An 18,808-nucleotide genomic window follows, 5' to 3' on the forward strand; every position below is an offset into this window, starting at 1 on the left:
AGTTTTACTGAATACACAAAGACGATGAGATCTACACATAAAAAATAGTGTGCCTTTTTCCTCAGTCCATTTAAAAGAAATGTCTATAATAGGTATGATTGTCAGTAGTCAATGATAAAAAAAACCATTTGATTTTTCCTTCTTGATTGATAATCTATGTAATTTGGTATGTAATGTTGCATTTTTTTAATGCTTCCAAAGATTATTTGTTCTTTCTTCTTTATCTAAGTGAAGAATACTTCCTCAGGAGAATGTAACACTAGGAGAAGCCTGAATTATAAATTGTGCTTTAGATATACAATCACTTGGCTCCCAGGGGCCCCTGAATCATTCTTCTGGCAGTATATTGAAAGTTGTGTGCAAATGGTAGGGGAATTAACTTCAGTGGAAGGGGGAGAGAGTTTGCAGAAAATAGAAACAAAGTACTTTTTGTTTGCAATAGATTAGAAATGGATGTGTTTTAGTTTGTAGTGAAATAAATTGTGCACAAATGCATAATCTCAGTTTGTTACAAATAACAGTTTGTGAACTTACTTTTGTTTTAAAGAAAAACGTTTGAGAGTTGTGCATCTCTCTGCTTTGAAAGTGCCTATCTAGCTACCAATAAGCCAATCTAAGAACATAAGAACCTGCTGGATCAGGCCAAGGGTTCATGTAGTCCAATATCCTGTTCTCACAGTGGCCAGCCAGCTTCCTATGCAAAGCTTGCAAGCAGCTTCCCATAGCAGAACCTGAACACATTTCTGCCACATCCAACATGTGTTCATCATTTTGTTAACCTTTTTGTTTTGTGTACATTTCATTTGATTTCTTTTCTCATTGTTTGGAGACTGTGTACTCTGCGGTTGCCACATGTGTGCCCTCAGAGGCTTACCCTGTTGTCTGTTGGGTACCCTACCATCGTCTCTCCCCTCTCTGAAATTAGGCTTGAAAGAAGTGTTCTGTTGTAGGCAGTGAGACAGATTCCTCTGCCTCTCTGATCAAGCTGAACCATCTGAATTGCAAAACATGGATCTTCCTGTCCTCCTCCTCCTCCTAAACTTGGCTTGAGCAGCCGCTTGCTTTTGTGTGGAACAGGTTTTCCACTCCAAGTCAAGCCTACCTTTTTAATTCTCTTGAAATTAATCCATTTCTGTAGGTTGCTAGAACCACCCAACCATCTCTTGGGGACATGGGTGTATACTTCTTACTTAGTACTCTAAAATGGAGTAACAGTCAATTTCCTACTTCCTGGTTTGTTTGTTTGTTTGTTTGTTTGTATTACATTTATATTCCACCTTTCTTTCATGATGGTGGTAAGATGCCACTCGGAAAGCCACTTCCGTGCTTTTGCCGGAGGTGGAGTTGTGGGCAGCCCGACGAGCCCATTGCGTGCTACACAAGCGTTATATCTTGTTCTAAGCTTGAGAAGAGGCCCAAAGGGCATGAAAGGACAAAGCAGCACAGTGGGAAACTATGTGAGCAACTTGTTCCAACAGAGTCTAAGTCTGGACTGAAGTCTTGTATGTCTCCAGGGCCAGATTATTCCTCCCAGGCTCAGCCCTTTCCTTGAGGAGTATAAGTCCTTAAAGGGACAAGCCTCTGGCTTGTGACCTAGCATTCTTCCTCCTCTGCTCAGAGAACTTCCTCCAGCCTTGTTGTCTGCATTCATAGAGATATGTTGCATTGTTAATTCTGTATGTCCCTGAAGAATGCTGTTATCAACTGAAACACATTGAGCATCTTACTGTTCCACAAGGTCTATTATTTGATATAGATTTATTTTTCCGCAACATTTTGAGGCTTAACTTTCTCCTCTTCTTCTTTTTCCTTTGGATTTTGGTGTTGCATTTTTCCATTTCCCTTTTACATTGTCATGCCAATTTGGGTGTACAGACCCCCTAACATGGAGGCTGTCAATTCCTCAGGGGTGTGTGTGAAAACTCCAGATATCCTGATTGATTAAGGGCTCCTGATCCAAGAGTTTATGGCTTGGGCTTGGTCATGATGCTGATCAGTTTACAACATCTCTACGTCCAGTGCCACTGGTCCAAGTTGAGAGTCAGAGCCCATACTTATGCTTAGGATAGAGATCCTGCTACATTTGCTAGATGTCTGCTATAGTCTTCTTCATTATTTTGTTAAGTGTAGCTTTCTCAACAGGGTTTTTCTTGTTTCCTTAATCCACCTCACCTGTCTGAATTTAATCTAATAGTATATAGTTCAGATTGGTTTTTAATAGTTTTCTAAATTATATTTTGAGAATAGTATCTGCCTGTAAAAAGGTAAAGGTACCCCTGACCATTAGGTCCAGTCGCGGACAACTTGGGAGTTGCAGCACTCATCTTGCTCTATAGGCCGATGAGCCGGTGTTTGTCCGCAGACAGCTTCCCGGTCATGTGGCCAGCATGACCAAGCCTGTTCTGGCGAACCAGAGCAGTGCACGGAAACACCATTTACCTTCCCACTGTAGTGGTACCTATTTATCTACTTGCACTTTGACGTGATTTCGAACTGCTAGGTTGGCAGGAGCAGGGACCGAACAACGGGAGCTCACCCCGTCGCAGGGATTCGAACCGCCGACCTTCCGATCGGCAAGCCCTAGGCTCAGTGGTTTAGACCACAGCGCCACCCACGTCTCTTATCTGCCTATAGATCAACTATTGTTTTGGACTGCTTTGAGAGCCATTTTTGTTGAAAATCAGTATACAAATATAGTAGATAAATAGTGAAGAACAGCCCAAACTTGAACACTGTTTCCATTAAGGTTGTTAGTGCTCCTTCATTCGCTTCTAATTGGACTGTCTGGATGTAGAATGGCCAGAGCAAGATCTAAAAGATTGAACAATGTAATGCTATGGTGTCTGAATAAAGGACGTAAATTTTGTATCGTAAAAATGGCTGATGATTTGAAGTGAAGAATATGCTACAATGTGAAAAGTCTTAGGAACATAGCTACCATATCAAGTATGGATAGGCTGGTTTTGTAGTAGCCTAAACTGCCATGGGAATACTCTAGCAAGCTTGCTTCTCATGTTTGGAAGCAAGTTTAACTGAAATCAATCATTTGTGTTTAGAACTTCTTCTATTAACCCTCGGCCCTCCCTGCAAAGTGCCTGCAGCACAGTATGTTCTAAATACAGTAAATGGAAGAGTCACAAGAAATGTTCCTTTAATTAGAATCAGGGGTGCCCTTGAGATGCCCATAGAGGACAGCTGTTGGAAAAGAAAGCCACAATTTACTGAAGAATAGTGATGGTTACATGACACAGACTCAAGCGTCCCCATAGCAAAACTAAAAGAAGGTAGTTGTTGCGCACCTAGCATAGAAAATCCTTATTATGTCAGACCTACTTTAATCTCTCTGGCTGAAAAATTGACAAAGCATGCTTAATTTCCAAGCACATTTTTGATCTGAACATAAGATCTGTGCTGGATCAGACCAAAGTCCAGCACCCAGTTCCCTAAGCGGCCAACCTAATGCCTCCAGAAAACCCATAAGTAGGGCATGAAGGCTATAGCTCCCTCTTAATGTTCCACCTCCACTGTCAGAGGCAGTATGCCTCTGAATACCAATTGCTGGGAATCACAGGTGGGCAGTGGGCTGTTGCATACAGGTCCTGCTTGTATGTTTCCCACAGGCATTTGGTTGGCCACTTTTGAGAACAGGATGCTTGCCTCTGGCCTGATCCTTCAAGGTTCATGTTTATATGTTCTTAGTCCGCAACAACTAGTATTCAGTAACATGCTGCCTCTGAATCTGGAGGTTGCGTATGAGCATCATGACCGGTAGGCTGAACCTCAATTAATTTGACCATCGCTTCATCTTGTATCATGGATTCCATAAAGGCATGGGCGTACCCAGTGCGGGGCAGGGGGGCAGCTGCCCCCCAGAAGCAAAAAACAAAAACAAAAAAATTAAATGGAGGGGCGTTGGCCAGCCCGCTTGCTGCTGCCTGCTGCTGCCTGCTGGGCCGTCTCTAAGCCCGGGCTGGGGGGGGGTGCCAGGGCACCTGGCCTCCAGGGGCGCTGTGGGGAGGAGGACGCGGGAGGCAATCCTCCTCTGAGGCCGCTGCTGCTGTGCGCGTCTTCCTCTGGGCGCCTGCAGCCAATCAGAAGCTGCGGGCGCCTCTGGCGTGACCCACAAGAAGAGATGCTGCCGCTCGCCGCTGCGCTCTCACCCGCCCGCCTCATGCTCAGGCGGCAGCCGCGCTCCTCCTGCTGCTGCTGCTGCTGCTCTGTGCGTCGGGTGTCGCGGCTGTGGGCGCGCTGGGCATCGCGCTGCTGCTGCCTCTGCTGGGCTGCCGGCTGCCCCGTTGGGGCGGCGCTCTGGCCGTGAGTAGCGCTTGCTCGGGGGACGGACAGACGCGCTCCTGTCCGGAGGAGGGCGATGCCTCAGAGAGGCTAAATGGCACCCCAACGGAACCCGCTCGCCGCCTTCCTTGGCTTGAGGTAACCAAACACCCTGCACTTTGTGACCCCTCCCCTCCCGTGCCTCCCCCCCTAGTTTTGATCCTGGGTACGCCCCTGCATAAAGGGCCAGATTTTTTGCACGTGGATGTTGGAGAAAGTCAAACCAGCACCAGTTTGGCAAATAGATCAGGAAGTAGCGCTAAAAATGGGACTGGTACTTATCAGGCTCTGTGACACCCTGAAAGCTCATCTATAGCATCTGAACATTGTTCATGGCTGTGTCAACATTCTTTTTCATATTAAATAAGGCTCACCTGAGCTCATAAGTGGGTGCATTTTTTTGAGCTCTGCTGTGGGTCACTGATAATGTCCATATCAAGCTTCAAGTTTGAAAATTAGGCATGAGATGCTTTTTCCTACAGAGAGAATTTTACACCCAGCTGCATCAGTGATTCACTGAACTCCTCAAGTCCTGGTTCATATGAGGGAAAGAAATTCACATTAGCTCAGTGTGTATGAATCGAACTATAGTCTAAGTGGGTGAGAGACATGATAGATGACGTTTTTGCAGACACCTAAATGTCTGGAACAGTGATTCCCAGAGATGGTAGCATAACATGCTAGTGAGAGAGACCAAAGCTATAGTGGGGCAGTGTGAGTGGGGCTGCATTACTGGCCTGGCTTCCCAATGCCATGTGTTTCTGTCAGTTGAGGGGGGAGATTGGCTCCGATGCTGTGATTGCACTGCACCAATCTGACATTCCTGCGCCAAGCTCCCCACTGCCTTGTCCCCTCCCTCTCTGTAACCAGCAGTGACAGACACATTCGGATGCCAGATCATGCAGCCATGCTCACACCACACCACCAGCCACTACTGAACCAAGGTGCAGCTTGAAGTTAGGACACTTGGTTAGATGCTCCTATGGTTCAGTGCTCATTGGAATGTACAGGTCCAATGCAGTAGTATTGATTTTCCCTTCCCCATGCCAGTATTTAGACCAGGCACCCCCAAACTGTGGCCCTCCAGATGTTTTGGCCTACAACTCCCATGATCCCTAGCTAACAGGACCAGTGGTGGTCGGGGAAGATGGGAATTGTAGTCCAAAACATATGGAGGGCCTAAGTTTGGGGGTGCCTGATTTAGACAGTACCATCATTTGAAGGGGGATCAAGGATACACCAGGATTCCCTCACGTACCCTATGAAGTGGCACACAGGAGATCTTAACAATTGCTGTTTCCCAGAAAGTATGGTCCCATACCTGAGCTCTGAGTGACTGGACTTAGGGAAGGGTGAGACTATTGGGAATGATAATAACTGCACTATCCTACAGTTCCAAGAAGGATGCCTGCTGCCTGACCTGGGGACTAATTGGGAAATGCTCTCTCTCTCTCTCTCTCTCTCTCTCTCTCTCTCTCTCTGTGTGTGTGTGTGTGTGTCTCTCTCTCTGTCTCTCTCTGTCTTTGGGTGTAAGAGTGAAGTGTTTCCATTTTAATCCAGAAAAACGCTGACCCAACATCAAATGTTTGAGCTACACTTCATCAAAACTATTTTTTTAATTAAAATAAATTGTAATATATAAAATTAAATTAGGAGCTCTGTTCCTTGATATTGTTCATACTCTATTCCTTACTTTTCTTGCTTTCTTAGAATAATTTTACTTCTAGGACCATATTAATAATACGGAAGCTTGAAATTTAGTAAAGTATAATCTTTTCCTATTACACATTTGTAAATCCGATTAAGGGGATTATGTCAAATGCACAACTCTGCGCCTCCTGCATGGTGTGATAGATGCAAAGCTGGTGCCCAGCTGAACTCCATTATTCCAGTGTTACAGGGTCTGTTTCAGCAACCAGGACAGATTCACAGGGAGCTTACAGAAACAAAAGTGTTGTGTGCACAGGGCAGAAAAGATTGGAGCAGAGATATTATGATTATGTGGCAGTATGTTACCCCAAAGTAAACTTGGTGGTGTATCATTATGGTAACCACTTACCATAAACAAGCCAGAGGCAGGATTTTCTAGCAGAGCAGTTTTTCCTAGAGCCAGATATACCATATTACTTTGTGACTTGGTCTTAAGATGGCCATGGAGCTGAGTTGACCTGTAATTTGTTGACCACCATTGTGGTTTGATGTTGCTCAACTGCACTGGGATTTAAAAAAAGGAAGGGGGACACAATAGATAAACAGGACTAGCTTCAGTTGTGCAGTGGTTCAACGGCATCCATGGTGCAGTTTTATTATTTGAATTGCCATCTGGAAGAAGGTGTTAGCTTCAATGGTGCCCTTCCTCATGTAAGGTGTTTGCTGCTCATAGAAGGACTGTCTTATTCTAGTGCTCCTCCAGAAAAGTGAACTACTGTTCCACTTGCGCATCCTCTAGCAAAAGGAGAAAAGCATGTGGACTGCTCTAGAACCCACCTACTTATTATACCACAGGTGCAAGCTCTTCCACAAGCATTTGAGGACTTCACCCTGGTGGTGGTGGTGTTTTAATGGTATGTTAATATTCAAAGGATTGAAAGAGTAAATTATCCCAGTTGCCCAAGACACATCCTGCATGTACATGACAATTATATTCTATGTGTTTGTGTCAATGATCACACTACAGCTGTTCTATGCAGATGGTCAGCATAATGAACTGTTAGCATCTCTTCCACAGGCTCCTTGGGAATAAGTCAGGGTTGCACAAGAGCAACAATCATTCTTGGTGAAATTCCCATTTGTTTCAAAGAAGCTTATGCCAGAGATGTTCCTGGTGAATTGTGCCTCTTTTTTGTAAGCTTTGGTTTGTGAGAGGACATTTTGTTACTGGAGATTTACATGAAAGATTCCAAGCATGGCAACAATTACGTAGGAATTTAGGAAACTTCCTTATACTGAATTGGACCATTGGTCCATCCAGCTTAGAATTCCCTGGCTGCCCCTGGGCTCTCCAGGGCTTTAGAGAGGGGTCTTTTTCTCCCAGAGATCCCTGGAGAAATAGGAACCGCTATAGTGGGAAGGTAAATGGTGTTTCCATGTGCTGCTCTGGTTTGCCAGAAGCGGCTTTGTCATGCTGGCCACATGACCTGGAAGCTATACGCCGGCTCCCTCGGCCAATAATGCGAGATGAGCGCGCAACCCCAGAGTCGGTCACGACTGGACCTGATGGTCAGGGGTCCGTTTACCTTTACCTTACCTTTATATATATATATATAGTCATCTCATATGTTGCTGCTACAGACTGTGAGCAAGCCTGGAAGTTTGAATTGCGGGTTTTTCTAATAAAGTCCTTAGGCTCAGCCTACAAGTGAACTTAACTTTGTGGACGTTTATCCTTGACCCTGCATTCCTTTCCTGCCTATACATATGAGAGATCTTCAGCACCCATGCCCATAAACAGAACATAGCCTTTTGCTGAACTGCTGGTTCAGGATGGAGTTTCCATCAGTGTAGTAGAAATATTTGTCTAAACCAATTCATTCAGTACATGTCTTACATTGAAGCATCCATTTATCTCAGCCCAGTAGCTCCAGTCCATAAATTTGCTTCCTCTTTAGCCTTGAATATCTCTTGGCTAATGCCAGACATTTACCTCATTTAACACCACTGCTAACGTGGCTTCATCAAGCTGGAAAATAACCTGCTTTTTTGTTGCTGCCTCTGCTGCTTTCAGCCTATCGCATTTCCTTTGCCCACTTCTGTGTTTTATGCATGTGGTTAGTCTGTTTCCTTTGCAGACTTCTTTCATGCATTTATGGAAAACTATTGTGGTTGCCCCCCCCCCCAGTCTTCCATGTACTTTTTTGGTTTCCATGTTTTAACACTTCCATGGTTCTTATACTTGTCTTGTCAGTTATCTTGCCTTAAATGTTTGCTCCCCTCCTTTGCAGGCTGTGTGTGTCATCATCTATGGAAATCTCCAGTTCCTGAAAGTGATGTCCCCACACTGAGTAGCACAGAATAACTATGTTGTTATTATTATTATTGTGATGATGTCTTGTGACACCATTCATTAACACAGATTGTAATGCCATCATGCTACTGGGTTAATTTTCATTTAAATGCGCAGATGTCTTGTGTTGCACTATTGCTTGCCTGGTGCAGAAAAGAGCTCTGTCTACGTACTGTGTTTTTACATCCTATGTGAGCAGCATTCTTGTATTTATATCTATTTGGGGGGGAATGCTGGTTTGTTCTTTTCTTGTTTTTATTATGCATTTGGTGTTTTTATCTAGTATTTTTATGCTGCAAACTGCCCTGAAATCTACAGATGAAGGGCAGTATAAAAAACAAATAATAATTTTAAATTTAATATTATATCTCATATTGCCAGCCTCTAGACCAGGCACCCCCAAACTTCGGCCCTCCAGATGTTTTGGACTACAATTCCCATCATCCCTGACCACTGGTCCTGTTAGCTAGGGATCATGGGAGTTGTAGGCCAAAACATCTGGAGGGCCGCATTTTGGGGATGCCTGCTCTAGACCTCTCATGGAGGAGGCACACGAAGAAGGGTCTCAGATTATGAAGCCCTGTAGATATTGAAATATTTCACTACTATGCTATTTTCATTTCTATCCAACTGAAATTGATGTGCTCTTTCTTAGTAGACAACACTATTATGTTCTGAAGAGAAAAATTGTGTATTTTGTATGGGAATCATTTGTAATCCAAACTAGTCCATTACAAAATACATCTATTTTTAAGGGATACAGGAGTGGTAAATCACAAAAAGTAATTATAGAGGATGGAAGTAATTTAGTGCACAAGATCTAAACTCTGTGTTTGTCACATTCATATTTTCTTCCCCCAGAACATCCCTAATTAGTACTTGCAAATTCACCAAACAGAAATTGATAATGTAGAAATGACAATCATTCTGTATTTGCTCTCAAGTAGAAACAACAGTCCAGCTACATTTATCCTTGTCAAGACCCATTGACAGCAGTGAAATATTTTATTTTGAAGAAAAATGGAAATCTATCATTTTACTGGAGCTGCTTTTCAGAGTCATAGCATGTAAATTGTTAAATGCAAAATCTTACTTAAATTGACGTGTTCTTACTATGAATAAAGTGATCCGTCTGGAACATCACCATTCCTTCTTGCCATTCCCTACTCTTTCCTGCCCTTGTCTTGTTTTTTCCATTTCAACTTATCATTTCAGCATCTGCCTCAGCCTCTACAAAGACTTCCCCATCAAGTCTGTGGGGTTGGAAAGACTCTGATTTTCTGTGCCTCTTGATATGTTTACATCTCCCGCTGTTGGTTGTCTTTCATTTCCAGTAGATCTGTAGAGAAGAAGGATTTACAAGTGTGTATTTCCCCCCCTTATGTCCTGATTTCAGCCCGAGGTATCACAGAAAGGCACCCCAGCTTCATGTACCCCATTGGGACTTCAAGCAATCAGATGGTGCTGAGAGGGGAAGACCTCTTGCTGGAATGCATTGCCTCGGGAGTGTACGTACCACTTGGGATCAGGGGAACCATGGTGTGTCACATACGTCTCTATCGTCCTGGTCTAGATCCTGTGTTTGTTTCCTGCAGATTTTCATGGGGGTAAAATCACAGCTGGCTGTTGAGACCTCCTTATTGGAGTGTTAGCAAATAGAAAGTGTTTCCTTTAAGGATGTGAAAGAACGTGGCTCCAATGGGAAACTAAAATCCATTCATTTTAATGGGGTGTGGCTTTACTTTTGTTAACATCAACAGTAATATCGGTGTTAAGGCAGGTAGCTGTGTTGGTCTGATGCAGTCAAAATAAAGGGATAGTATGCAGATGACCAAAAATAGCTTTAGCAACTGAATTACAACTTACTACTAAACCGAAAACTATGGAGAGACTTGGTCTGAATAGAGATATTGGATTCCTGCCTCATTACATTGCTAAAGCTATTTTTGGTCATCTGCCTACTATCCCTTGCTTTATCCTGTAGAACTAATTACAGTCGTCAACAGGTTTACCATACCCATTGAGTCAATCACCCATCTCCTACTACACTTCTGGGGGGGAAAACCACCCCACCCTCCCACTATATATAAGGGTCTGGTGACTTCTGTTTCAGTGTATCTGAAGAAGTGTGCATGCACACGAAAACTTATACCCAGAACAAACTTAGTTGGTCTGTAAGATGCTACTGGACAAATTTTTAATTTTTTTAGTAATATGTGTGGTTATGAGAGCTTTTCAAGAGCAGTACAACAATACATGGCAACTCAATAGAGACCAGTTATCACTGTTTATACTGCCAACATTAACTCCTGTAACTCCAAAATAGTGATTACCAGTAGGAAGCTTTATTCAAGCAATTTACATGACCCATAAACCAGATTTAATAGTATAATATACAACTAAAAGGTTAATATACAACTAAAAGGTGCCATCAGTGCAAGGATGGGCAATGGCACTTCCCCCTTCTTCTCCCCCATGCCAGCCCACATCTGTCCCAGGGATTCCCCCTCCAGAACAGAGTGGGGGGGTATGCAGTTGGGAAGGAGAGAAGGGGAAAGTTTTGTTGTACAAACATAAATCCTTGCCCTGACACCACCTGTTAGTTGGATACCACCCATAATTGCCTATTCTCAAGTGTCAATGGCTTTCAAGGCTCTCTCAGGCCAAGGTCTTTCCCTGAACTGCTCCCTGAAATATTATTATCCTCACGACCATAGCTGCCAAGTTTTCCCTTTTCTCGCGAGGAAGCCTATTCAGCATAAGGGAAAATCCCTTAAAAAAAGGGATAACTTGGCAGCTATGCTCACGACCTCCTTGGCAGGGCTTGTCTGGGATTTTGAGAGAATGCTAAGTGAGAACCCCAGCTTTAAATTAAGACGCTGGGCTGCAGGGAATTCCTTTATAGTGTACATTTCATGTTGGGGGAGGCTTCATGTCAACTATTCAAACCCCATTCTCCTCTTTCCTGTAGCCCAACACCAGACATCGTATGGCACAAGAAAGGAGGTGATCTCCCAGCAGGCAGGACCAAGCTGGAGAACTTCAACAAGGCTCTTCATATTGCCAATGTTTCTGAAGAAGATTCTGGGGAATACTTCTGCTTAGCTTCCAACAAAGTGGGAACTAGCCGTCACACAATCTCGGTGAGAGTGAAGGGTACGTCATATTTACTATACCATTCTTATTCCTTTGCCAATTGGCAAATCAAAAGGCAACTGGAAGGGATTTGCGGGGAACAGGGTGTTCTGCCCTAGAAGGATGGGGTCAGGCTAACCTGGGAAATCTTCCTCTGTAGCAACCAAAGATAAGAAATGTTTAGTTCATACACACCCTTCTAGCTAAACTCTTTAAATCCTCTGCCATCTAAGCTTGTGGCTCATATATCTTCCTTGTACTTTGCAGAGGAGAACATAAGCCTATCATTGTTGGTTTGGTTTTATGGGAAATGTTCAGGAAGTATTTTCCTTCAACTGCATGAAGCCTGTTGCTGAAATAAGAGCTATTTATTTATTTGCCTCATTTATATGCCACCCAATAACAGCGTTCTCTGATTAACGTGAGTGGCAGGTTATGGGTTGAAACTGCACTACTTTGGACTGCAGGTGGGAGATTTCAGGATGGAATGTTATCACATTTTTAAAATAAAAAAAAACCTGCATGCTGAAAACTAGATGTCAATGAAAAGGACTCGGGATAACTTTTTTTTCCTCACATGCTTGATTTATGTACCTAGGAATTTTTATTCCATAGATGAGCATTCAGACTTAATACACTTAGTCATTAATATCGTTAGGGAAAATACACCCCCTATACAACATTCTGTCATTATGAGAGGTGCATGTTTCCTCAACCCAGGTTGATCTAATTTGTGCCTCCAAAACATTACTGTTCCTGTCAATCTGAAAAAAGACTGTCTTCAGCAAAGAGACTATAGAAATTTTATTTACATGAATGGAATTTGCTGCCAAGGAGTGTGGTGGAGTCTCCTTCTTTGGAGGTCTTTAAGCAGAGGCTTGACAGCCACCTGTCAGGAATGCTTTGATGGTGTTTCCTGCTTGGCAGGGGGTTGGACTGGATGGCCCTTGTGGTCTCTTCCAACTCTATGATTCTATGAGAACGGTACTCTTTTGCTACCAGTAATGTGAATTCTCCCTGTGTTATATAAGAAGAACCCTAGCTGTATCTTATACTGGGAGGTGTAATATCAACAAAAAATACTTAATAATAATAATAACCAAACATTTCCAGCAGTGACATCAATTTTGACCTTGATTGTTTTATAACCTTTACCAGGCATCCCCAAACTGCGGCCCTCCAGATGTTTTGGCCTACAACTCCCATGATCCCTAGCTAACAGGACCAGCGGTCGGGGGAGATGGGAATTGTAGTCCAAAACATCTGGAGGGCCGAAGTTTGGGGTTGCCTGACCTATACCAAAGTCCTGGTTTCGTCTCGTAAAGCTACAGACTACCTAGGCAAGCTCCAAGTTTGAGGGGATCATGGGCAAAGTGCCCTTTAGTCAGCCCATCCCAGGACAGAGTCCCTCAGCTGTGCCTGGTGGCGGCAGCACTTTGTGGCCACTTAAGTTTCCCACAATTCCTGAAAACATTGCTTTGATACTTTGTGAGGAATTAATATGGCTGCTTACTACTGCTGGGTTTTTATTAAGTGTTATTGACACAGGCTTATGTCTGCTGCATATGTCTATGCTGGTCATGTTTAGCTGTTCTTGTGATGGTGCATTTTTTTTAAAAAAAAAATGGCACAGAAGGATGATTATCATTCACTTTTATATACTAATCAGAATAGCCTATGCTGAAAGAACATAAAAGGAGCTTTGTTGAGATAGCTATAATACACTTTGGTGTGTGTCTCTCACTCTCTTGTTCTAAAGCTGCTCCTTACTGGTTGGATGAACCTGAGAATCTTATTTTGGCTCCTGGTGAGGATGGGAGACTGGTTTGCCGAGCCAATGGTAACCCCAAGCCTTCCATCCAATGGCTGGTGAATGGAGAACCTATAGAAAGTAAGCAAACCTGTTGTGAACAGAAGATAATGCCTTATAGTGTATCTTGATTTCATGGGTGCGGAGAAGGAAATGCTGTCATTTCAAGTAACTGTGAACTTAACTGATGACCATACATAGCATCAGTGGCAGAGCTTCATGCTCCAGCACCGGGGGGCGGAGAGCAGGCGGGGGCAGGGCTGGTGCGCGTCCCAGGGGCGGGGCGCACCGCCCGCAGAGGCATGACACACATCCTGGGAGCGGGGCGCCCAGCGCGGGGGGGGGGGACAACCGCGATGGCACCACACCGGGATCGCACTGCCGGGGGTGGTGTGTTCCCCCTGCACTCCACTTCCTTCGCCAGTGCATAGTATCAGTCATGATGATCTTTTAAAGGGAAGACAGAATTCTGAACAAATTCATTTATTTCCATAGTGAGCTATGTTATGATAATGGGGATCTGCCTTTAAGCACCACAGAAAAGGAAGTCATTTCCATGTTGAGATGTTCAGCTTTGCAAAAATGTGTATATTGTGCAAAATTGCATACAAACATGCAGTACTGCATATTACAATAAATTCACACTTAAATTCTGGTGAATTTTCATGAGGACTTAAAAAAAAGACACAAACTGATGTGGAAAATGGAAGGCTTGGGAAAACGAGAAACCGAGAGAAACCAAAATTGGCAGATTAGCCGATTAGCCCTTTTAATGGCTAAAAACTGTGTATCACTTATGTTTATGTCTTTCTCAAAGGTTCCACTCCCAACCCGAGCCGTGAAGTAACGGGAGACACTGTTATGTTTCGGGACATCCAAAGTGGCAGCAGTGCTGTATACCAATGCAATGCTTCTAATGAACATGGGTACCTGCTGGCTAATGCCTTTGTCAGTGTGCTGGGTAAGTATTGAATGGACAAATGGGCTCTTTAGATTATAGAGGGTCACTGAAAGCACTATTTTGAAGTGAACATGATATCATTATTTCTCTTTCGCTAGCAAACCATAACATCCTTGAACGCCAACTGATCTAACTCACGAAAGGCAAAGGAGTTTACTTATATGTGTAGGCAGTTACTGATAGGCAAAAGGAATATATTTATTCCATTACAAAGCTAATTGTGTCTAGAATGGATTCAGGACAAAAATCCATTAATGAGAACAATAAGCACAAGCCAAATAAACAAAGATGTAAAGCTAGAAATGAAATATATTCTGTAAAACAAATGAAAATTTCTGACTACCTTTATAGGCTATCTATCTATCTATCTATCTATCTATCTATCTATCTATCTGTATCTTTTAAAGATGTTATTCCTCGGATCCTTGCCCCTCGTAATCAGCTGATCAAAGTTATTCTAAACAACCGGACTCGTCTTGACTGTCCATTCTTTGGATCCCCAATCCCCACATTACGATGGTAAGGATTTTTTTATTATTAAGCCATAGCATCTGTTTGGGACAGATAAATCAATTGAATTTTTTAATAATCAAATGTGTTTCGATTCATTGATAAATGGTCATAAAGGAATGTATCTCAGATGTATCTCAACTGCCTGGCCATTGAGCAGAGGATTGCTGCCTTTCTCTGCAATCCTGTACCCATGCTTGGAAGTCAATCTGCACCTTTATTCTGCTTCCCTCTCTTACAAACGTTCTCTTGTGTTGTTGTGAGGTTTAAGAATGGCCAGGGAAGCACGTTGCATGGTGGCAACTATATTGTGCACGAGAATGGGACTTTGGAAATAATCAGGGCTCGGAAAGAAGACCAAGGAACTTACACCTGTGTGGCCACCAATCTCCTGGGCAAAGCACAGAACCAGGTTCGTTTGGAAATAAAAGGTAAGGTGGCTTCTGTTTACGCAGAGAGCAAATATCCTCCAGATAATGTAGATCTTGGGTACCCTTTGATGACAAGAATGCTATATTTGGTTCATGCTCATAAGGTTAAAAAGCTGTGATGTGACTGATTGAGTGTTCCTGAAATAAATTAACTGTGGGCCTCTGTCACTTGTTGAGTTGTAGATGATAGACTCCCCCGAACTAATGCTAAAGAACAATTTCCAAAAGTCCTGTGCATTTCTCATCCTGCTTACCTGTTTCATTATGAGAAGATACAGAGGCTATCTAGCTTTGGCCACAGAGATGGGAATATTATGGACTCCCAACATGCACCACACTCCAGGGGCAGGAGGGACCTGTCATTTAACCCTGTTTCACCATCTAATCAGTAGATCCTTGCAACATACATTAAGTGGAGGGGGGTAGGGTAAAGGAAAGATAGAAATGAAGGAGAAGGAGGTGGAAATATAAAGATTATAGAGAGTAAGGAGACGGGGTGGGATAAAAGAAGAGGTACGAATGGAGACGGCAAGCAGAAAGGGGACACACTCTGTCACACACTCTGTCAGCATTGGGCTTCCTTGCCTTTGGGGGCTCTCTAAGCAGATGCTGAGAACACAGAGTGGGAGTAAGTGAATATATTGGAGAAGTACATATCTGTAACCTGAAATATTTAAAACAGCTTATCCAAACCAGATCAGTTCCTGCCACTGGAATTTGTGATATACCGTACTTTTCCATCTATTAGACGCCCCCATATGTAAGACTCCCCCATATTTTGAGGGACTCAATTTTGGGAAAATGAGGGGAGATGAGCCTCTCTGCCCATGCAGCTGCGGGCAGGAAACACTCCCTAGATCGTTTCCCGTGTGCAACAGCATCAAGGGAAATTGTGCTCCAGCCAGCCAGCCAGTTGGCTAGAGGGGACCTTCCCCCATGCCACTGTGCGTGGGAAACGATCCAGGAAGTGCTTCCCATGCGCAGCGGTATTGGGGGGAGCCGTGTGCCACCAGACAGCACCCCCAGATCGCTCCCTGCTCACTGTGCCATTGGTAGAAGCTGCGCACCACCAGCTAGTGCCCCCAGATCGTTCCCCATGTGCAGCAGCATCTCCCTCTGCCCCATGCCACTATCCGTGTATTGGATGATCCCAGTTTTTTGACATGATTTTTGTGTCAAAAAACCTCATCCAATACATGGAAAAATACGGTAACTTGCTTATCTAAAACAGCCATTTATCCAATCAATCCATAGCACAAAAGTACACATCTCAGATACCACCACCATGTGTATTAAAAGTTGGCATTGCTGTGGAATAAAAGAACATTTACAGGATTTATCACTCTTAAACGTGTAGTTATGGGTGTGGAAAAGAATTGCAGCTAGAAATCTGTAGGAACTCTGCAGTCTGACCAAATTATTTCTCATTGCCCAAAGTGACTGTGGTTTCTTTCCACTAGACTTCGACTGACTTTGCACAGTCCCCAGAATTATATTCTTACGATTTATAACTGTATAACTTCACAGATCTAACGAGGATCATAGATGGGCCAAAGGATGCTGTGCCAAAGAAGGGTTCCACAGTTCATCTAATGTGTCGGGTTAGGCATGACCCCACGCTTAGACTTACGGTCACCTGGCTCAAGGATGATTCCCCTCTGTACTTTGGAAGCAGGTCTGTGCTGTCATTGTTTTCATAGGCTGTATGTTTCTCAAGATGTTAACATTTTATGTGTTCAGAGGACACAAAGAAGGAATAAATCATTTTACTATGTTGGTAAGCTGTACTGCTGTCTTTTCTCCAGGGAGGGGGACTGTAGTTCAAGGTCCCAGGTTCTGCCCCTGGCATCTCCAGGTAAAATTATCAAGTGATAAGTGATAGGACCCTGGAGAGCTGTTGTCAACCAGAGTAGACAATATTGACCTAGATCAGGGATGAGGAAGCTGTGGGCTTCTGGATGTAGTTGGACTATAACTCCCATCATCCCTGATCATTGGCCAAGCTGGCTAGGGCTGATGGGAGTTGGAATCCAACAACATCTGCAGGACCAAAGGTTCCCCCATCCGTAGATGGACAAATAATCTGATTTTATATAAAGTAGCTGTGCTGCCAAAGCCAGCCAGAATCACTCTCTTAATAGTATTATTTACATGCAATTTGTTAATTAGTGTCTTACAGTATAAATAAACTTGGAATGGCCAATTGTTGCCATATTGTTCCTGGGAGTGGTGTCTCTATGCAGCAGTTAATATTGCTTACTCTGGCATACAACAAAATAGCAGACTGAGTGAAATATAACAGTGGGTGTGTTTCTTACCTCTTACTGGAAATTAAAAGTTGGGCAGGAGAATCTAAAGTCTAGACGGCAGCAGCAGGGTGTGATAGAGAGGTGGAGCTACTGCCGTATCTCTAGCTTGGTTGCTCATACTGGCCAGGTTGGAAGGTGGAGGTGCATGTAAATTGTTGTGTGAGCCTGGAACTGGCCTGGATATGGCCCAGTGCTGGCAAATTATAGCAGCATGGCCAGCTGGAGATCTAGCAGATCCGTAGCTAGCTCAGCCTACCCAAAGAACACCATATTTTGGAGTTACCGCTGTTGAGGATCCTGCTGCCTGTACATCTCCTGCACATTCAGTGGGTCCAATAAGAATTCTGCGCCAGTGGACCGACACCTTTACCCAGTTACATGGAGGGGCATTGCAAAAGGGGGTTTCAATTACAGCCAAAGATTTTGTCACCAGAGGTCAGAGACTGTTTTCTTACCCTGCCATGTTACAGAACGTAAAGTTGTTGTACTAGATCTTTTTATGTATTTTATCTCTTATGTTTACGTTTTGTTTGTAACCTGCCCTTAGATTATAAGATGCAGGGCAGCATAAAAGTATACTAAATGAAATAAAAATGAATAAACATACACAAGTTACAGCTGGCCCTGCCATTGCTTGAAGCAAGCTGCGGGGTCAGATTATTCTTACTGTGTATATATTTATTTCTGATGTTTTCCTTTGGTGAAAGGATGAAGAAAGAAGAAGATGGCCTGACGATATTTGGAGTGGCTGAAAAAGATCAAGGATATTACACCTGCGTTGCCAGCACCGAACTAGATCGAGACACTGCCAGAGCCCATCTCACTGTTCTGGGTAACTTGGTATTCCTTTTAAGTTTACAGAGCTTGAGACGAGGTCCACGGGGGGACTGACAACTTATTTTGACAGATTTTAATACCTGTTCTCCTGTGTGTAGAGTAACACATACAGGGTACCATGTGCAATGGTCATGAAACAAATAACAAATTCCTTTGAATTTGGAATCTTATTCTTAACAATTTCTAACACCCTGGTATTGTCTTTAAAGTAAAAGTTTACCCAAAAAGGTTTCAGTGGCCTTTCTGAGCAGATATCTGAAGATTAACCAGGGCACCTTACTAACTGTAGCTAATTTTCATGAGGATTTTTTTTTAAAGTCACAAAATGCTACAGAAATGTGGGAAACTGAATTTAAGATTGGAAAGATGAGAAACTGAGAGAAATGAAATGGACAGATCCTTCCTTGTTGCAAGTGACCAGGCAGGGCCCACAGGCCTTTGGTTAATCTAAAGTCAATGAAGTACACTTGAGTTTTGTCC

The 18,808-nt window shown here is 43.4% G+C and overlaps 1 protein-coding gene across 6 annotated transcripts in view; it reads left to right on the forward strand.

Annotated features, from left to right (window-relative positions):
* The window catches only part of NFASC (neurofascin), a 197,675-nt gene that overhangs the window by 105,068 nt on the left and 73,799 nt on the right, over nt 1–18,808 (forward strand). For all 6 annotated transcript variants that reach the window (XM_060277089.1, XM_035122043.2, XM_035122048.2 and 3 more), the window contains 8 exons: nt 9,732–9,843; nt 11,307–11,491; nt 13,230–13,361; nt 14,098–14,241; nt 14,649–14,760; nt 15,016–15,182; nt 16,710–16,857; nt 18,199–18,323. In XM_060277089.1, the coding sequence (XP_060133072.1) occupies nt 9,732–9,843; nt 11,307–11,491; nt 13,230–13,361; nt 14,098–14,241; nt 14,649–14,760; nt 15,016–15,182; nt 16,710–16,857; nt 18,199–18,323 (1,125 nt within the window). The remainder of the gene's footprint in view (nt 1–9,731; nt 9,844–11,306; nt 11,492–13,229; nt 13,362–14,097; nt 14,242–14,648; nt 14,761–15,015; nt 15,183–16,709; nt 16,858–18,198; nt 18,324–18,808) is intronic.

This window comes from Zootoca vivipara, chromosome 7 (genome assembly GCF_963506605.1).
Source record: "Zootoca vivipara chromosome 7, rZooViv1.1, whole genome shotgun sequence".
NCBI classification, from domain to species: domain Eukaryota; kingdom Metazoa; phylum Chordata; class Lepidosauria; order Squamata; family Lacertidae; genus Zootoca; species Zootoca vivipara.